At 39.2% G+C, this 19,969-nt stretch overlaps 1 protein-coding gene across 5 annotated transcripts in view; it reads left to right on the top strand.

The window, feature by feature from the left end:
* Positions 1-19,080, top strand: part of cacna2d1 (calcium voltage-gated channel auxiliary subunit alpha2delta 1) — a 229,478-nt gene extending 210,398 nt beyond the window's left edge. For 2 of the 5 annotated variants that reach the window (XM_087292985.1, XM_087292984.1), the window contains exons 37-40: positions 10,221-10,333; positions 12,217-12,299; positions 16,734-17,983; positions 18,697-19,080. In XM_087292985.1, coding sequence (XP_087149111.1) covers positions 10,221-10,333; positions 12,217-12,299; positions 16,734-16,850 — 313 coding nt within the window. In that variant the 3' untranslated portion in view covers positions 16,851-17,983; positions 18,697-19,080. Of the gene's footprint in view, positions 1-10,220; positions 10,334-12,216; positions 12,300-12,460; positions 12,550-16,733; positions 18,011-18,696 lie in introns of those variants that run through there. The other 3 variants (XM_087292987.1, XM_087292988.1, XM_087292986.1) reach the window with 3 other exon arrangements.
* The last annotated feature ends 889 nt before the right edge of the window (positions 19,081-19,969 follow it).

The following is a 19,969-nucleotide window of genomic DNA, read 5'->3' on the forward strand; positions in this document are numbered from 1 at the left end:
TGAGGGCTTGTGACTTTGTTTACACATCAGTAATCTAATGATTTGCCTTAATCTGAATAAGACAATCACCCCTATTCTTGAGTAGTCAGTAAGTCCAGATTTACTTCCTACACTTCACAGTCATGGTCTCTTTAACCCTGCTGGCACCTTGATGTCAAAATGACATCAAAAACACGTTAAAAATGCAAATGGATCAAAACTCCATAAACCACAATTTCCAACAGTTATTTGGTTTACTTTTCTTTTTCTTTAGACATTGTTGATTAAATTTATGTAAAGGTATTTCTTGGTTGAGTCTGATTTGTGATGTATTCACTTTATGTTATGCCTTTGAGCCAGCTCGTAACAGATGGCAGTTGACTACCTTGATGTCAAAACAACATCAAATTGACATCTAACGTGTGCATCAAAAATCGATTACAAGATTGTCATGTAATTGATTTTTGAAGTAAATGGTAGACGTTAATTTGATATAATTTTGACATCAAGGCGGTGTCAAAAAGATACAGAGTCCAGTTTTGCTATTTAAAATTAAAGCTTTCTGGTGAACAAACTTTTTTTCATTCAAAGGCCATCAATGTGCGGATGTCAAATAGACATCAAGGTTTTGACATCAAATCGATTTGCATTACTGATGTGTTTTTTGATGTCATGTTGTTTTGAAATTTAGGTGACTTCTGGGGATTTATCTACTGTAGATCAGGGGTGTCAAACTCAATTCCTGGAGGGCCGAAGCCCTGCACAGTTTAGTTCCAACCCTGCTCCAACACACTTACCTGTAGGTTTCAAACAAGCCTGAAGGACTCAATTAGTTTGATCAGGTGTGTTTAATTTGGGTTGGAACTAAACTGTGCAGAGCTGCGGCCCTTTTGGAACTGAGTTTGATACCTGTGATCTAGATTAATCACAAATTCAAAATATAATCAGTGTCCAACATAAGACTGATGGTCACTTTAAAACACAACCTAAAAACAACCAAATAACAACGTCTAATGATATTACAGCTTAATGTTGTGTGGACATTACCACTATGACTTCATGTTGAATTTTGGTTGCCATACCTGATAAATAAATGTCAGTTTTTGACATCAATGTGATGTTGGTTTTAGGTTGTGTTTCCTACACAACCTAAAAACAACCAAATATCAACGTTTAATGACGTTACAGCTTGATGTGACGTTACCACTATGACATCATGTTGAATTTTGGTTGCCATGCCTGATGAATAAATGTCAGTATTTGACGTCAATAGGACGTTGGTTTAAGATGTTGGCTTGATGTTGCATTTTGGTCACTTTTCAACACAACCTAAAAACAACCAAGCAACAACATCTTATGATGTCACAGTTTGACGTTGTGTGAAAGTTATCACTATGATGTCATGTTGGATTTTGATTGCTATACTTGATGAATAATGTCAGTATTTGACGTCAATATGACGTTGGTTTAAGATGTTGGCTCTTTGTTGGATTTTGGTCACTCTCCAACACAACCTAAAATCAACAAAATATCAACATCATTGGATGTCGTTATTGGACATAAAAATAACGTTGTCCTTAGACGCTGGATAGACAATGAATTTTGGTCACTTGACATCATGACTAAAATCTAACCCAATATTAAAGAGCCCATATTATACATGAAATAGGGTCATATCTTGGTTGTAAGGGTCTCCAACAACAGTCTATTATGCATGCAAGGTCAAAAAACACTTTCATGGTCTTATAATCTGCATTTATTTTTACCTAATTATCCCAGTGACTCCCGTATGAATCGTCCAGTGATTCATTTGTTCCCAAACCCCTCCTTAGCGCGAAGCTAATCTGCGCTAATTGGACCGATGACAGCCTGTTGCGATTGGTCGACTGCCTTCAGTCAGAGAGTAAAATGCACAACAGCTAATCAGCAATATAAAAGTAATCACAGTTCATACACGCTCGATAGTGTAGGCGTGGATTTTAGATGCCAGTGGGTCAATGTAAATACAGTCGATGGACTTTAAAATTCAGACGATTAACTATTTTATTGAGCAAAAACTCCAAAAACTGTCGAGAAGATCTCCACTCTGCTCTTTTCACAGACACAAACACACACACACACACACATTGCCATCTTCCGCGCACACAAACACAAAAACACACACATACCTCCGGACGACAGCGCACACACACACACACTACCCTCATCCACGGAGCTCCGTAAACAAAGTAGCACGCTTCACGTGACTTTGCGCGCGATAAGAGAATTTAGCCAGTTAACCTGATACAGTACACGCGGTTACAAGTAACAAATCACAACTAAATACATTTGCAAGCTAGAGTCAACGAGGCAACAACTTTAATCGCACGTACTTACACTTGAGGAATGGAGGAAGAAACCCATCCTGACGTCCATCAGTAAGTTACTCTTTACTGATCCTTCCTTTAACAAACGCCGATGATGTATTCTTTGTAGCATGTAGTTTCCAGAAGTTTCCAACTGCTTGGTTATAATGCTGAGGTTTCATCTTTGGGTAGATGCTCGATTATATCCATCTGCAGTGTGACTTCAATCGACCGGCATGTTTGTGTGCGTGTGTGTCTGCGTTTCTGCGTCAGAGGGCGGGGCCTCAGGTTTGAAATCTCCCGGGTTTGCGCGTGCACGTGAATAACTTGGTTTCGTTCGTACGTCATGGCGAAACACCTAATGACTCGGGATCAAGGAGACTCGTTTGAAGCACTATGAGTCGACTCTTTTATAGATGAATCAACCGTTATAAACACTGTACTCTTGCAGATTTAAGCCTTAGCTGGATACTTCACTTCAATTTGAGCTGTGTTACACACTACATGGAGGGGAATTTTCAAAAACCCATAATATGGGCTCTTTAACATCTTAGGAAGTTGTGTGCCTGCTGGGTAGCCTAAAGTAAATGAGTGCAGTTGTCATACACAAAGGTAGTTTTGGTCACTGATGTCCTATAACACCAATAGAAGTGCCTTCTGCCAACTGACTGGCTTTTTCAGTATTGTACAGTTCATGTATTCTGGCAACAAAAGTTGATGGCTTGCACAAACATTGATGGGTCTGCAGTTTGAGGAAATCCATTCAGGGATTGAACAGTTTGCTTTGCTGTTTGGTTGCTGGTTGTCTCAGCACTGGCATTTTGCTAACATCTGCAAAAATATGTTTGGCTCGAAGATGGTACTTCAAACTTGTGCTTCACTTTTAGGAGTGTACAATAATTGCACACAACTTTGGGTTAATCTAAACTTGTATCTGAAAGTTTTTTGTAATGATTCTTGCTGTTCAGCACGTGTTGTGTCTTGATCCATAACAAAATAATATGGCTGTGATTATGGCAAGAAGCTGGGATCAAACCCTATCATGTGATTAATGTGTTTAGAAATATTAACATGTTTAGAACCTTTTTAAATTAAACACGTATTAACTCATTAACATCGACAGCCCTATTTGTAATACATGTGCATATCACCAGCCTATCATTTTCATTGGCTGTCTGTGAACAGGGTTTACTTTGATGCTCAAACATTGCATTTGTAGAGACCTTAAGATGATGCTTCAGGCTTGAATTGATGCAATAAAAGCCATGTCGTTTTAACTTGTATCACTTTGTTTACAATCTCAGAAATTCATATATGATAATGAGTTTGGTTTCTGACACTTGCTATTAGTGATCTGCTTATCACAACAGACTGGGGCAATCATCTGACCAATCAGAGCAGAGTACGTTCTCAGAAAGGCAGGGTTAAGAAAGACCAGATCTTAAAATGAGCCATCTCAGACACGGTGGGGGAAAAGGCTGCTGTTGAAATGCATAATATAATATCCACAACAAAAGCCAGAACTTGTTTAAGAACTTTTACTGCATGTTTTTGCATTGGTTATCTAAGGCCTGTTTGACATCTTTCATCACTTTAGAAATGTAGGATTTTGGACCATAAACTCCTCTGAGATTAGATAATGTTTACATACCTTGCTATCTGCTGCCTATACTGTATTCACTGTTATTAAAAAAGCTATTAGGTGCTTTTACTTTGAAAACTGAGTAAACTCATTGCCTTAAAATTATTAAGTAAGGAACTATGTGCCTAATTCTAATTCAAAAGTTCACACTAAGCTGATGATTGACTATAAAGCTTGTTTGGCATGCTGTTCCTGGAGAGAGCCCTGAGCTCAAAAGATCCTCGAGCCAGGGGCTCCCTCCCATTTGCAAGGTGAGAGGGGAGTTTGAGCTCAGGTAGATCTCGAGAACTCCCCTGCTGTAGTAGCTAATAAACAGATAGTGATTGCTCTTAAGAGATAACTACTTACCAGGAGCATGTCTATGGTGTCGATATGGATTAGTCAACTAAAGTTGCTTGTTTTTGGATGGTGGGAGGAAAACATGAGCATAGGGTGAACGTGTAAACTCTGCACAGAAACATCCGCTGGCTTGGTAAGGACTAGAACTAGTGACATTCTTGCTGTGAGGCTACAGTGTTAACCACTGGGCCACCGTGCCACCTATCTAGGAAAGGAGGAAGAGTAGGGATGGAAGAGGGGATTCTTCTAAAAGAAGATGGCTGTTATAAAGAACTTAGGGTATTTATAGTGGCTTAGGAATCGTCTGATTGGTGAATCATAAATTGAATAATGCTGGACCTGCCGCAAGCAATCATATACATGTGATCCTCTTGTAATTAGTTTATAAATAAACTTCACATATTAAGTCAACAGTTATAAATTACAACTGGCGTAGTAAATGAGTTTACTCACAGCAAATTGATATCTAACACTGGTGTAAAAAAAAAAAAAAAGCATTCAAACTGTCCTGCCATGCATTTCCGACAATAGCTGTGTCCCAAATGGCACACTGGACACTCATGCACTATGTACTTATGCACTTACACTCTCAACAGCATAGTACATGTATGTAGTGTCTTCCCAAATGGTGCACTAATTTTTTTTTTTCACTAAGCGGAAATTCAAACCATTTTCCTAATGACGTTTGACTGTTTCCAAATCAATGAAATAAATGACCAAACTACCAAATAATACCTGCCGTGAGTATAACAGCATTCACCATCGGGAGGCGCTATAATCACTCTTGTAGAAGAATTTTGCTTTCACCATCCAACATAAATAAAGTTATCCAACATGTGCGCCTCATAGCTCCGCCCCTTCCGCTACGTGAGTAAACCTGCAGATGTTGAGTGCGTCAAGTGTCCATCATTACACACTTCATTTTACCGGTTGAATGAGTGTATCATCCGGGTAATTGAAGTGCACGTATTATTTTTAGAGTTTTGAGTGTGAACGCACTACTTACACTATTTACACTATAAAATGGCGTAGAATAGTGCATAAGTATGTGATTTGGGACGCAGCTAATATGTTCTGCTTGTCTAGAAAGTGATTCCTGATTTAAGAATTTTCAGATATTTGGACTAGACAAAAAGACAAAAATCTAATGCTGAGTTCAGACCAGGCCCGGATTGGCTAATCGGGAGAACCGGGAGAATTCCCAGTGGGCCGGTCCGTTTTTTGGCCGCGAGGGCCAGTGTCCCTAGCTGTTTGAGGAAATCCATAGCAAAATGCAGCCTGCAGGTTAATGATGATGTAACTATTATTCCACCCCAAACAGCGGCACCTTAGTGAATATTAATTAATATTAATGAATATTACACCTGCTCATTGAAAATCAGATGATTCACTGCATTAATAAATCTGACATAACTTGATCAAAAATCAAAAAAGCAGAGAAAAAGAGTAGGGTGATAAAGACATCAGTAGCAGCAGATAAGAGTGCAATACTTATAGCGCCTTCATGGTCTAGTGGTTAGCACATTGCATTACGACACCGCCGATCTGAGTTCGATCCTCAACGTTGTATAATATATATTTTTTTATATCCAGTGTTAAGACATATAATACTGTTTGGGTTACTTATGTAGGGGTACATATTTTTTTTTTTTTTTTTGTGACGACCGTTACAAAGGACTGGATATCTATAAAGAATTAATGTTCTCATATTTATAAAAAACATTTGAAGTTCTAAAGCAGCTGTGTGCTTTAATAAGACATGTTAGTGTCATTTGAAACTGAATTGGAAATAACGTAATTTTAAAATAGTCAGTCGTTGACTGAGGTGGGCCGGTCTAAGGCTTGAAACTCCAGAGCTAAAAAGGAGTCCCACTCCGGCCCTAGTTCAGACTGCATAATTTTCAAAGTAGTCTTGTCACAGATGTTTTCACACTGCATGACTATCTGGTTTAGCGTTCTGTTGGTGCTGTGTTTACACTGTAGGATGGATCGGCGACAGGAGAGTTTACATTGCATGACTTTACAATAGGAAGAATCACAGACAACTTTGTCCAAACTATGTCTCACAACCAAACAAACACGAAAAGTGACAATGCAAGGTCACTTATATATATTTTGTTATTAACTACATAATGGAAAACGAAGGCTTTAGCTTTAGAAACCTGTGTTGCTTACCTCACTTTTGAAGAGAATTAACAATCTTTCCTCACTTTTTTTTTTACTTTTCGACCTGGTTGTGATATTGCTCAGATGACACGTCAAATAGACACAGTGCTTTTGCCAAATTTCCACTAGTTTTTTCTCCAATTCTTGGGTCCAAATAAACTGAAAATAAGCGCTTTTAACTTCTCCCCAGCCTACCGCAGGCCTGCAGGTACCCGTATTAATAAATGCTGCCCTCTTATTGGGTGTAGATGATCGCTGATGTTATTTTTAGTCAAAACTCATTTCACATGGCATGATTTGAATCGCAGACTGCTCCAGATATTTAGCATGCTAAATATTTCAGGGGTGTCTGCGACTCATCAGAAATACTCTCATATCTCGTCCTTGATAGTTCACAGTGTGTGATTGTCACTCACCTAAACGAGCACCAATTTGCCTGTGATTTCAGGCATTTGTCAGCGATTTCTCAAAACCTGCCGGCGAGTCAAAATCAGCACTAAAATCATGCAGTCTGAACTCGGCATAAGTAAGAAAAGCATTTTGTCCAGTGCTTTCCCTTTAAAACACTGTTTATTCTGCAGCTCACTAAGTTTAAGAAAGATAACTATAGTTTCTCAAAGGATGTTTTTTTTTTCATGGAGACCACATAAACCCACCTGAAACGCAGCTCGGTGTTCTTATAACCTCTTCTGCTCTCATGAATAAAGCATTCCTCAGAGGGCAGACAGATGTGAGCCACTGAACTTTAGGACTCTGTGATCATCAAGCCCTCGCACGAGTCTGTGTGTGTGTGTGTGTGTTCGCATATGTGTTTTTGTGTTTGTGACCCCGATGGCCGCTATGATCTGAGGCTTGTTATGCACCGCCGAGCATGCTGGGTAGCGGTAAACAGCCTGTGATTACATAGAGGGCAGGTGATGTGTAACACACACACATACACACATCATTATATACACATTTACATGCACACACACAAACCCGTGTCACTCTGTTTTAAAGAGCGGGAGGAGAGCTGTAAAAAAGAACAAGAGAACGCTATAAAGAAAACTCATGGCTGAAAGTCGTTCGGTGATGACAGCACGTAACAAGCTGCCAACCGACGCAGGTTTCCAATATAATATACTCATCTCCTGTTACACTTACTGAAGACTTGCACACATGTCGGGGTGGTGTTGGATAAGTAAGATGTGTGCAGTGTGTGCATGAGTACTGTTATGCAGCATTCTTCTGTATAACTTGCTTTGTGTTCAGGTTTTGAACGAGGATGAGAAAATTATCACAGAATTAAAATTTGTCTGCTAAACTAACGCTTTAATATTTCTTAAAGTTCTTAGTTCAAACACATTTCAAAAAGGCTTTTCTTACTTAGAGATTGGTCTTTTATTTTTAGTCTAAATATTTTTTTAAAAACTACAAAATCGAGCTTTTTAAACAAAGCAAAAACTCTTGTCTTGTTACAGAAATAACGTCAAAATTAAGTGAGTTTTTCATTAAAACAAGCGAAATAATCTGCAAGGGAATTTTCTATCATGAAACTCTGCACGCGCAAGCTGGTAAGTCACCTAATCTGCTCCTGTGTCATTAACTACATGGCACAGGAGATAGGTTGCTGTCACCTCGGCTGCCAATGAGCCTGCTCCTCATCAGTTTAAATGCTCTGTGTCATTTTACGCTGTCAAGCTACAGCAAGTTTTCAGAGACCCTCCTCTACCCCAGCTCCACCTGCTACAGGGGGTACATTATGTTTGCAGCAGCATGTTATATTCTCAGACAGCATGTCTGCGTATATACTGGCAGTAGTAGCAGGTCTCTGTAGTTGCTCTGCCATAATAATCAAAGCAGCAGCATCAGCGTAGCTGATCTACACCTCCAAGACTAAATACAGTGCATACGGAAAGTATAGTGCTTCACTTTTTCCACATTTATTTATGTTATGGATTAAATTCATTTATTTGCTCAAATTCTACACACAATACCCCATAATGACAATGTGAAATTTTTTTTGAAATTGTTGCAAATTTTAAGTATCCGCAGCCTTTGCTGTGAAGCTCTGAATTGAGCTCAGGTACATTCTGTTTCCACTGATCATTCTTGAAATGTTTCAGCAGCTTCATTGAAGTTCATCTGTGGTAAATTCAGTTGATTGGACATGATTTGAAAAGGCACACACCTGTGTATAAAAGGTCCCAGGACAACGGAATTGTCTGTAGACCTCTGAGACAGGATTGTCTCGAGGCACAAGGATGGGGAAGGTTACAAAAAAATTCTGCTGCTCTGTAAGTTCCAATGAGCACAGTGGCCTCCATCATCCATAAGTGCACCATGTTTGGAACCACCAGAATCCTAGAGCTGGCCGGCCATCTAAGCTGAGTGAGCAGGGGAGAAGAGCCTCAGTCAGGGAGTGATCAATAACCTAATGGTCACTCTGTCTCAGCTCCAGCATTCTTCTGTGGAGAGAGGAAAACCTTACAGAAGGACAACCATCTGTGCAGCAATCCACCAATCAGGCCTGTATGGTAGAGTGGCCAGACGGAAGCCACTCCTCACCTGTAATTTGCCTAAAGGTATCTGAAGGACTCTCAGACAATAAGAAACAATATTCTCTGCTCTGATAATACTAAAATTGAACTCATTGGAGTGAATGCCAGGCGTTACGTTTGGAGAAAACCAGTCACCGCTCTTCACCAGGCTAATACCATCCCTACAGTGAAGCATGGTGGTGGCAGAATCATGCTGTGGGGATGTTTTTAGCAGCAGGAACTGTAAGACTAGTCAGGATAAAGGGAAAGATGAATGCAGCCATGTACAGAGACATCCTGAATGAAAACCTGCTTCAGAGTGTTCTTGATCTCAGACTGGGCGACAGTTCATCTTCCAGCAGGACAATGACCTAAAGCACACTGCCAAAATATCAATTGAGTGGCTTCACAACAACTCAGTGAATGTCATTGAGTGGCCTAGCAAGAGCAGCTTAACTCCTTATTCAAGCTCGTTCTTTCTAGACTGGATTACTGCAACTCTGTACTAGCGAGGCTTCCAGCAAACTCTATCAAACCTCTTCAGCTGCTCCAGAACGCAGCAGCATGAGTAGTCTTTAATGAACCTAAAAGAGCACATGTCACTAGGCTACTCACCCGTTTGCACTGGCTGCCAGTTGCTGCTCGCGTCAAATTCAAAGCTCTGATGTTTGCCTACAAAGCTACCTCTGCCTTTGCGTCTCCTTATCTGCTCTCACTTCTACAGATTTATGTGCCCTCCAGAAACTTGCGTTCAGTGAATGAACGTCGCCCCGTGGTTCCATCCCAAAGACGAAATCACCTTCCCGAACTCTCGCATTCAATCTGCCCAGTTGGTGGAATGAAAATTTTGCAGTAATATTAATCGTTCTTTACTTCCAGGGCTTGTTAAAACTTAAACATCACTTGTTAAAGATTAAATACAAAATTAATAGTTATTGTGGAATTGATACATTGTGGAAAAAAAGATGTAATTAGAATATTGACTTGCACAAAAATCATGCACATATTTGTGGTTCAATCAGATTTTTGCGTATTGAAATGATTATATTTGCTTCTGTTTACTGCTGCTTGCGTTTGAATGTCAAATATGGGTGGTCTCGCTCAGGCTTATGTCTGCTTTGTTTAGAGAAATATAAACCATGATACCTGTCTTATGACTAAATGTTCCTGTGGGACCTGTGTTATTGACAATCACTTTGCTGTTTTCTTCTCTCTCTTTTTGTCTTCAAGAATGTACCGGGCGGAGAAGCTCCCCAACACAAATTTGGTGTTTTTGATCTCCGATGCAAAGATTTCCTGTATGTCCTGTGATACCAAACCACTCAAACAAGCTGAGCAGCCTTGTATCCTTTCAAATATGTGCTGTTATTTACAATGCTTTATTGTAGTCAAGTGTGATCAATGTTGTGAGTGTTACTCATAAGAAAAACTAATAACAGAAAATAATAGGAAAAATGTAAAAAAAAAAAACTAAAAAAACAGATTACTTTTCCAGTACTCAGCATATATAAGTACACCCCTCACAAATCTATCTTTAAATTCATATTTTTGATAGGAAGCTATACAATATTATATTTGTGCATATACATTGGATAAATTAGTCAGTTCTGAGGCCAAATCTGGTAAAATCTTGCTGGATAAGTTGGCGGTTCATTCCGCTGCGGCGACCCCGGATTAATAAAGGGGCTGAGCCGAAAAGAAAATGAATAAATGAATGAATTTTAATTCATCACTATTTTCCGGTTCCCCCCAAGGTACAAAGACATTCGCTATGGGTGAATTGAATAAGCTTAATCGCCCATAGTGTTGAGTTGCTTCTAGTGTTGAGTTGCTGCTGGAAAGCCATCCGCTGCGTAAAACAAATGCTGGATAAGTTGGCGGTTCATTCTGCTTTGATTAATAAAGGGACTGAGCTGAAGAAAAATGAATGAATATGACTGTTTTGAAATCATTCAGAAAAGACACATTTTTGTTATCAGTTCGAAAGAAATGTGCATATAACTCTAAATAATTTTGAAATAATTATATAAAAATTACTTTTTTAATATTTCCCAAATGATGTTTAACAGAGCAAGGACATTTTCATAGTATGTCTGATAATGTTTTTTTTCTTCTGGAGCAAGTCTTATTTGTTTTTATTTCGACTGGAATAAAAGCAGTTTTACATTTTTTTAAAAACCCTTTTAAGGACAAAATAATTAGCCCCTTTAAGTTATTTTTTTTCCATTGTTACACAATATCTTGCCTAATTAAACTAACCAGCCTAATTAACCTAGTTAAGCCCTTAAATGTCACTTTAAACTGTATAAATGTCTTGAATTTTTTTTCATATATTGTCATCATGGCAAAAATAAATTAAATCAGACATTAAAAATGAGTTATTAAAACTGTTATGTTTAGAAATTTGTTGAACAAAAGTCCTCTCTATTAAACAGAAATTGGGGGAAAAATGAACAGGGGGCTAATAATTTTACCACACAGAAATGCCAACTGACCCAGCCAAGGCTCGAACCAGCGACCTTCTTGCTGTGATGTGACAGCACTATCTACTGTTCCACCGCGTCACCATAATAAAACATAAAACTGTTATTATACGTTGTAATGAATGTATGCTAATGATAAAATATTGACAAATTTAATGTGATTTCATCTAAATAAAAAATAAAAAAAACTTATGTTGAGCACAAGAGACTTTCTTCAGTAATATTTGAATAATTTGAAATGTTCCAAGAATGACACTGTGCCTAAGTGGTTATCACTGTCACCTTAAAGCAAGAAGATCGCTGGTTCGGGTCCCAGCCGGGTCAGCTGACGTTATTCTGTGTTCGCGTGGTTTTATTCCAGGTGCTCCGGTTTCCCACACAGTCAAAAGACATGCACTATAGGTGAATTGAATAAACTAAATTTGCCGTAGTGTATGTGTGTGCATATGAGAGTGTATTGGTGTTTCCCAGTACTGGGTTGCAGCTGGAATGGCATTTGCTGTGTAAAACATATGCAGGATAAGTTGGTGGTTCATTCTGCTGTAGTGAACCCTGATACATAAAGGGACTAAGCCAAAGGAAAATGAATGAATGAAATATTCCAAACTCACTGTGCACTGTAGATTACTTTTAGTAACTCATTAACTGCGTAACAAATTACACTTATGATGATCTCTTTCTCTCTCTTTTATTTATTTATTTTTTTAAGCTGTCACTATATTGCCCTTAAAGATTTCTTTCAGCAAATGGTCCTGACCCATGTGTTCTGGCCCAAAAGCCTCGATACAGGAAAGGACCAGACGTCTGCTTTGACAACAATGCGGATGTAAGTTCTCATCAAAAACACTAAATGCCCATCCAGTAAATGCATCTTCATTTTTCATTCACTGCTGTTTTGCTGCTTTCTTTTGATCTTTCAACATTCATTTTTTTTTCTGTTTGCACGTTGAATGCTCATTGGCTGCTCATCATGCCTGTCACTGCTAGGAACAGCCTTTGTGTCCAATCAGTGGCTCTTCTTGCACATTTTCCTCAGCCGTCATTTTACCACTGCTGTTTCTGCTTTGTGTTTGATGGTCAGTTTCATCTTGTTGTTTTGCTTCCATTCATATTTCATAATGTTTCCTATTCAAAACAATTTAGTGTCGTAAAAATGTGTTTGTATGCAATGTAAAATCTGTATAGCTGTATAACTAACCTAAAGTGTAGCTAGAAACATGCTAAAACATGACAGCAGTACATTGACCTATGTGCTAAAACATGTAAGCAGTGTGCTAAATATTGCTTGTGGTGTGCTAAAACAAGCTAACAAATCGTGTTAGAGAAATGTTTAAATAGTGTTTGTTTTAAACAGAGAAACATGCTTGCAATGTTAATACTTACTAGCTGTGTTTAAGTCATTAGCAAAACACAGTAAAACACACTAGCATTGTTAAATCATGCTGGAGATATGGTAGCCATGTGCCGTGTTAATACTGTATCATGCTAGCAACATCATAAAACATCCTAGAATTTTGTCATATTAAAAACATGTTGGCAAAGTGTCAGAAACCCCTACTGAAAAAAAACAGCTTAAACCAGCCTAGGCTTCTTGGCTGGTTTTAGCTGTTCGACCAGGCTGGTTTTAGAGGGGTTTTGGCCATTTCCAGGCTGGTTTCCAGCCATTTCCACCCTGGTCTTAGCTGGTCAGGCTGGGAGATGACCAGCTAAAACCAGCTTGACCAGCCTAGCCAGGCTGGGAGCCCAGCCAAAACCAGCTATGTCCAGCTTAAAGCAGCCTAGTCTGGTCAAGCTGGTTTTAGCTGGATTTAGCTGGTCATTTTTCAGCCTGACCACCTAAGACCAGGCTGGAAATGGCTGGAAACCAGCCTGGAAATGGCTAAAACTCCTCTAAAACCAGGCTGGTCAACCAGCTAAGACCAACCAACCAGTCTGGACTGGTTTAAGCTGGATTTTTTTTTTTATTAGCTAAATGCTAAAACACGTTACAGCGTTAAATCAGTTAACATGGTAGATTGTTAAAACATGTTAGCAATCATGACACAATATGTTAAAAACATCTTAAACTTGTAAACTTGGTGCTACATTTTGTTTCAGTAATGCTAGTTGTGTGCTAAAACTGCTAGTAGTGTTAAATCATGTTTGATTAATGTTAGCAATGTTAAAACTGGCATTAACATTATAATTAATATTGTAATTAGTTAAACATTGTAATATTTTGTTCGGTTATGTTATAAGCATGTTAATCATCTGATAGAACATGTTAGCTATTTGCTAAAACATGCTGGAATTTGGCTACCTAAGTGATAGAATATGCTAATAACATGTCAACCAGTTTAGAAAACATGCCAGCAACATGCTAAAACTTGCTAGCAACTCTGTTTGAAAACATTGAAACACTATTTACAACTTCCAAGCTAAACTTACTGAAGTCTACATCACTGTTTGTCAGACATGACTATCTGGTTATCATGTAAGGGACTAAAAGTGAGTCAAAACGCCTAAGATTGTTTACTCAGTGCCTCAGCATTAGCCTGAAAGCAGGACGCCACCGCTTTCCTCCTGCTGTGAAAGTAGGAAGTGCATTTTCAGTCAGTTCCCTGAGAGATTTTTCTGTGGAATAAACATAGGAAGCTCCAGATGTGTTTCCGTACTTTTGACAGCCGCATTAAAGATACGCCCATATGCCTCTCAAACCTGGACATTCACTGGCAAAGCATCTACACACAAAAATCCAGAACTGGTTTCAGAAGATCAGCATGTAGCATCAATTCATCCAGAGTCGTGCATGATTTCTACAGCTTGAGATTTTTCATGCATGCCATTGATTTGATGGATTGATTTTTTAGTTTTGCCAAAAGATGTTTTGAAATTCACTTTTCATTTCATATATCATGTGTCATTATATATACACAGAGTGATTGAGTTGAATTCCTTATGAATCGTCTCCCTCCTGGAAAATTCATCTAAAACTAGCTTCTGCTGGTATCTATAGTTTTACTTGGTTTCAAGCTTGGTCCACACCAGATTTGCAAGTTCATAGACTTTACATATTTATGTAATTAGTTGCAAAAGCAACATTTTATTTATACATTAGTTTGACTTTGTGCTAAAATAGCTACATTTGCAGTAAGTCATTTGGCAGATGCTTTTGTCCAAAGTAACTTAAAATTGAGGACACATTCAGCAATTGAACAAGAAGAGGCTAAAACTAAAACTGATATACAATGTAAATGAAATTACTGAAATGAAATCAGTAAAACTGAAAAGTAAATTAATAATAAATACTTTGGGCTTAGATTAGACTTTAGACCAGTGGTCCCTAACTTTTTTATCACTGCAGACCGAGGGTGGTTTGTGGGTTGCTAGGCAACCATCAACTGTTTTCTCAGAGTATAACAAGCTGACAAAACATTGCTGCAACTCTGATACAAGTTTTATTTATGAAGTAAATTAAAAAGCACTGCAGTTTTTGAGTGTTCTGTGTTTGAGAAAATTAGTATATCGAAATGTGTGTATTCCATACAAGCTGAAGCTGAACAGTCAGTTCTTGTCACGTGACTCGCATTGCGCTTGCAGCATTTATTCATTCATTCAACTGATTGTGTCTGGAAGGAGCGAGCGCGTCACTCCATTTGTGCGTGCAAGCCGAACCATTGGAAATAACAAACTTGCGCAAACTACAGAACAAACGCAGTATGCAAACATTTACACGGGGCATCAGCATCAGCACTTCCCATTCACTTTAAACCGAATTGTGGGTCTGTCGACACTGCTAGCAGCGTTGCTAGCTGCAGAAGTTGGGAACTTCTGAACTTTTCAGGTGTCAACAGAAGCATCAGCCAATCAGATCTACTGATACTACACTAGCTCAGACAGAAGACGATTGCAGACTTACTTCATTGGCTGACCCTGCTATGATGATCGCGTTAGCCCCAACTTTAGACACATACTTTGTCAAGCATTGATGCTGAAGCCCCTTGTGAATCAGGCATAAAAGGCAGCCGTTTGCAATCTCCAGCAGTTGATCTTCTTGCACAGACATGCTGGATTCACCTGATTTGTTGACAAATGGGTTGCGGATCTATTCCTTGGCAGTTTGCTGGTCATTCACTGTGCCTTTTCCCCTTTGCCAAGAAACTTTTCAAAGACGTATGTTTCTTACTCATTTTGCTGCCTGTGGGTTAAATTTTGGCGCTCAAGTGACCGAGATGTAAGAGAGAGAATGCAGTCTTTTCAAAATAAAAGATTTTTCAAAATAAAAGATTATTCAGACTTAATAATAATGATTTCTTGTGTGGCCCGGTTCCAATTGATCCATGTACCATAGACTTTAAAATGATTAGAAATAGAAAAGAAAGCTTTAAAATTTAAATACAATTTTGTTTTCCTATTTAGACAACATAGAGCAATTAGTAGTTCTATTTCAAAATGTTGTATCTGTATAGCTTTATTTCAAAAAAATGTTTTGATTACATTTTAGAATTTTTATTACTCACATTTACTTCAGTTAATTGTGAAGACAGTATTTCTAACATTTCTAAGCCCTCTTTTGGGGGTTTTCATTTTACAGTTAGCAGCTTTCAATTTAGGTAAAGACTCCTTAAAGGGATAGTTCACCCAAAACTGGCCTCCTTCATTTTTTTTCCAAACCTATTTGACTTTAATTCTTCTGTTAAACACAAATGAAGATATTTTGAAGAAAGCTAGGAACAGACAACCGCTGACTTCCATACTCTTTGTTTTTCCTAATACTGATATCAATTTCTACCAGTTTTCAGCTTTCTTTAAATGTCTTTGTTGTGTTCAACAGAAGAAAGAAACTGATAAAGGCATGTAAACACTTGAGGGAAAGTAAAGATTGAGTACATTATTATTTATAGATAAACTATCCCTTTAAAACTGGTGAATCACCTCGAACCAGCAATAAATCCATTATATTAAATACAAGTTTATTTATATATCGCTTTTCCCAAAAATCATTGTTTCAAAGCAGCTTTACAAAAGGTGCACGTTATTGCATTACAATCAAATTAAGTTAAAGTTACAATCAAATATAAGTTATTAAATATAAACATAGTTAACTTACAGTTTTAAAGTATATAGGTGATGTTTATATGTATACGTTTAATGAATTTATTTAAAACCATATGTCATTGTTTAAAAAATTAGTTTACAACTCTTGATCTGCCTTGTCTGACCTGACTCTTGTAATGTTTCTGTGAGGTGTAAGTGACTGACGTCTCTGTGTTGCCTGCAGGAGGATGCCAGTGATTGTGGTGGTGGCAGTAGTTTGAGTCCGTCTCTTTGGCCGATGTTGGCTCTTCAGCTCCTTCTACTCTGGCTGCTTACAGGAACCAGAACCTATTTTTCCTGACCAGAGTGAATCCAGCGTCTACTGACTGAACTGCTTATTATACAGACCACAACATAACCACACGTCCACTATACCGTCTCATCCACTCACTGCCAAAAATAACTGCCTGAATAAGCAACACGGTCAGACACGAAAGCTCATGTATTCAACACACAAACCACATTATGAAACGAACATGGTTGATGCAAAATGTTTAGTGCCACATACAGGCTAATATGATGTGTCAACAGTGTGGTGGTGGGAGACGCCTCGCAGCACCGGCCTGGATCTCAACGAAGCAGGGTTTATCCATTACAGGAGTGACTGTTCATCTCTGGAGCTCGTCATGAATTCTGCTGAAGTGAGCTTTGCACCAGTAGTAGGTCAGTGAGGTCACACCAAGCCCTTCTGGGCCCACCGAGGGCTGTTTTTCTAGTTTTATGTTCACTGTTTTCTGCAGTCTGTGTGTTGTGCAGTAGGGGGAATCTCATGAAGGAATTTGCAGGTCATATTTTCTCCCACAAAAGTCTGAGTGAAATCATCATTTAATCTGGCAATGAATCCATGCTAGTTAATCCACTGAAAACAAATGCTTGCTTTAGTAATCTTCAAGTAAAGCATGGATATTTGCTTCTCTGTTGGTGTTGGTTTGATAGCTTCAGCCACCGTATTTTTAGCCACGCCCCTCTTACTATTAGTTTGCTACAAGCGAATGATGCCCCGCCTCCTATTCAATATTCCAGTTTAAAGTCAACAAACTGAAACAGAAGCCTCAGTAACTTCCAGTTTACATGGACTTTAAAGTCAATTAAAATTCTACAGTATGTGTGTATACTATAACACTATGGGGCCATTCAAACAGAAGAACTTAGAAATGCTTTCAAGTACAGTGATCCCTCGTTAATCATGGAAGTTACGTTCTAGAAATAACTCACAACTTTTGTTTTGCAATTGTTATTGATGTTTTAAGCCTGTTAAACCCCTCACTACACACTTTATACACTTTTCTCAGACAGGCATTACCATTTGTTCTGCAGTCACTGATATACAATGCTAAAGCATGCTTATGAGACATTCTTGCGAGTCTTGTTGCGAACAGTTTCCACCCTTTTTGCATCCTTGTTAAAACATATTGCTGCTGTCGTTCAGATGCTGTGTTCGCGTAAATAGCCGCGTGAACATTTGAGTTTACTCGCTTCATTCGCGCGTCAAACCCCGCTTCATTCGCGTGTCAAATTCACTTCAGAACAGACGCGGATTCGCGTGATGGGCAGGGCTTCTGTCTGCCCGAAGACTCTAGCTTCGTGGCTAAATGGCTAACATGGATTTTATGAAGAAAATAACAGTGTTTATTTGCTTTATGAAGACTGCTAAACAGCGTCGATATGTTTAGGGCCGTGTCTGAGTCCACTACATCCTTTCAGAGGTGCATCCAGCTCTGTGAGCTCATAAACTCCTCCAGAAACTAAACCTGCATGACGGAGGCTTTCAACGGTGCTTCTGACTGAGCCAAGCCGAGTTTGATGAACTGTTGTCGGTGAAGGCTGGAGGATTTCCCTCGGAACACCGACAACAGGTTCTACGTCACAATCACGCCCCCACAAGAGCAAGCTTCTGATTGGTTAATGCGGCGCGAATGTACGCTGAAGTTCAGATTTCGAATTTGAGAAATTTGCGCGAAATGCTCGTTAAGCACGTCAAACGCGCAAAACGCTCAATTCGCCCCGCGCCATTCGCACAATTTGTGTCATTCGCGTCGTGCCATTCGTGCATATCGTGCCGCAGGATGTCTATTCGCGCATTTGCATTGACTTAACATGTAAATCACTCGCGCTTGACGCGCATGCCACGTCTGGTGTGAACACAGCATTATGTTGCTTCCCTCCTTCATCCTGTATTGAACCGAAGATTTACAGCCACGTAACTTCTTTCTTTAGAAGTTTTGTGCGATGTGAGTTAACATCTTCCTCTGCCTTTTGAGTGCTACCGCAGGTGCCTAAGATGGTGCAGAAAGTTCAAAGTTTTATGCAAATTTGGCAAGCTGAATGCATTCAGTACTGTACAGTAGACACAACACAGAGCAGATTGATAGACAATGGTCTACAACCAATCAGGATGCAGAACACAATGCACTAATCAGTACGCAGAACACAATGTGCTGTAAAAAAGCATGTCAAATTGCATTAAAAAAATCTGCGAGGCTGTGAAAGGTGAACCGGGTTATAGCGAGGGACCACTGTACTGCTGTGTTCACACCAGACACGGCACGCATGGATAAATTGCGCTATTTGCATGTAAATAGATGCATGAGCATTTTGCGTTTACAGACGCAGATTTGCCTCATGGACAGCGCTTCTGTCTGCCTGGCTTCCATGCTAAATGACTAACATGGATTTTTTTGAGATAGTAGCTGTACTTTGTGGCTTTTGAAGTCTGAAAAACTGCGTAGATTCGTCCAGCGTCGTGTCTGAATCCACTACATCCTGATTCCAGAGATGCACACAGCTCTCTGGGTATCAATTCCTTTAGAAACTGAACGTGGATGATGGAAGCCTTCAGCAGTGCTTCCAACTGAGCCCAGCCCAGTTTGATGAACTGTTGTTCAGTGCAGGTGGATTTCCCCTCGGAACACCAACAACAGGCGCTACGTCATAATCACGCTCCTACAAGAGAAAGCTCCTGATTGGTTAACATGGTGTGAATGTCCGCTGAAGTTCAAATTTTCCAACTCAAGCAATTCATGCGAAACGCACGTCAAATGCGCAAAACTCTCTTCGCATCATTCGTGGCACCTCATTCGCACGTATTACACCACAGGATGTCTATTTGCGTCTATGCATTAACTTAACATGTACATCACTTGCACTTGACACTTCATCCGCATCTGGTGTGAACACAGCATACCTCCACTGCCTTGTTATCATCTAATAAAATAAGTTGTCATGCCAACTCGCTCGCAAAACGTAATGGACACGCAAACCATCAAGTGTGTATTTACATGGGATTGAAAAACTAACTCTGTGTTAATCGCTCCTAAGTGGCCGTTCACACAGGATGTGTTTTTCCTTTGTGTTACCAATTTTTCTTTTGTGTTTACTATGTAAACAATGGCTTGATGGACGTTACGCTTGTCACTCGCA

Source organism: Danio rerio, chromosome 18 (genome assembly GCF_052040795.2).
Source record: "Danio rerio strain M-AB ecotype USA chromosome 18, GRCz13ab, whole genome shotgun sequence".
NCBI classification, from domain to species: Eukaryota; Metazoa; Chordata; class Actinopteri; order Cypriniformes; family Danionidae; genus Danio; species Danio rerio.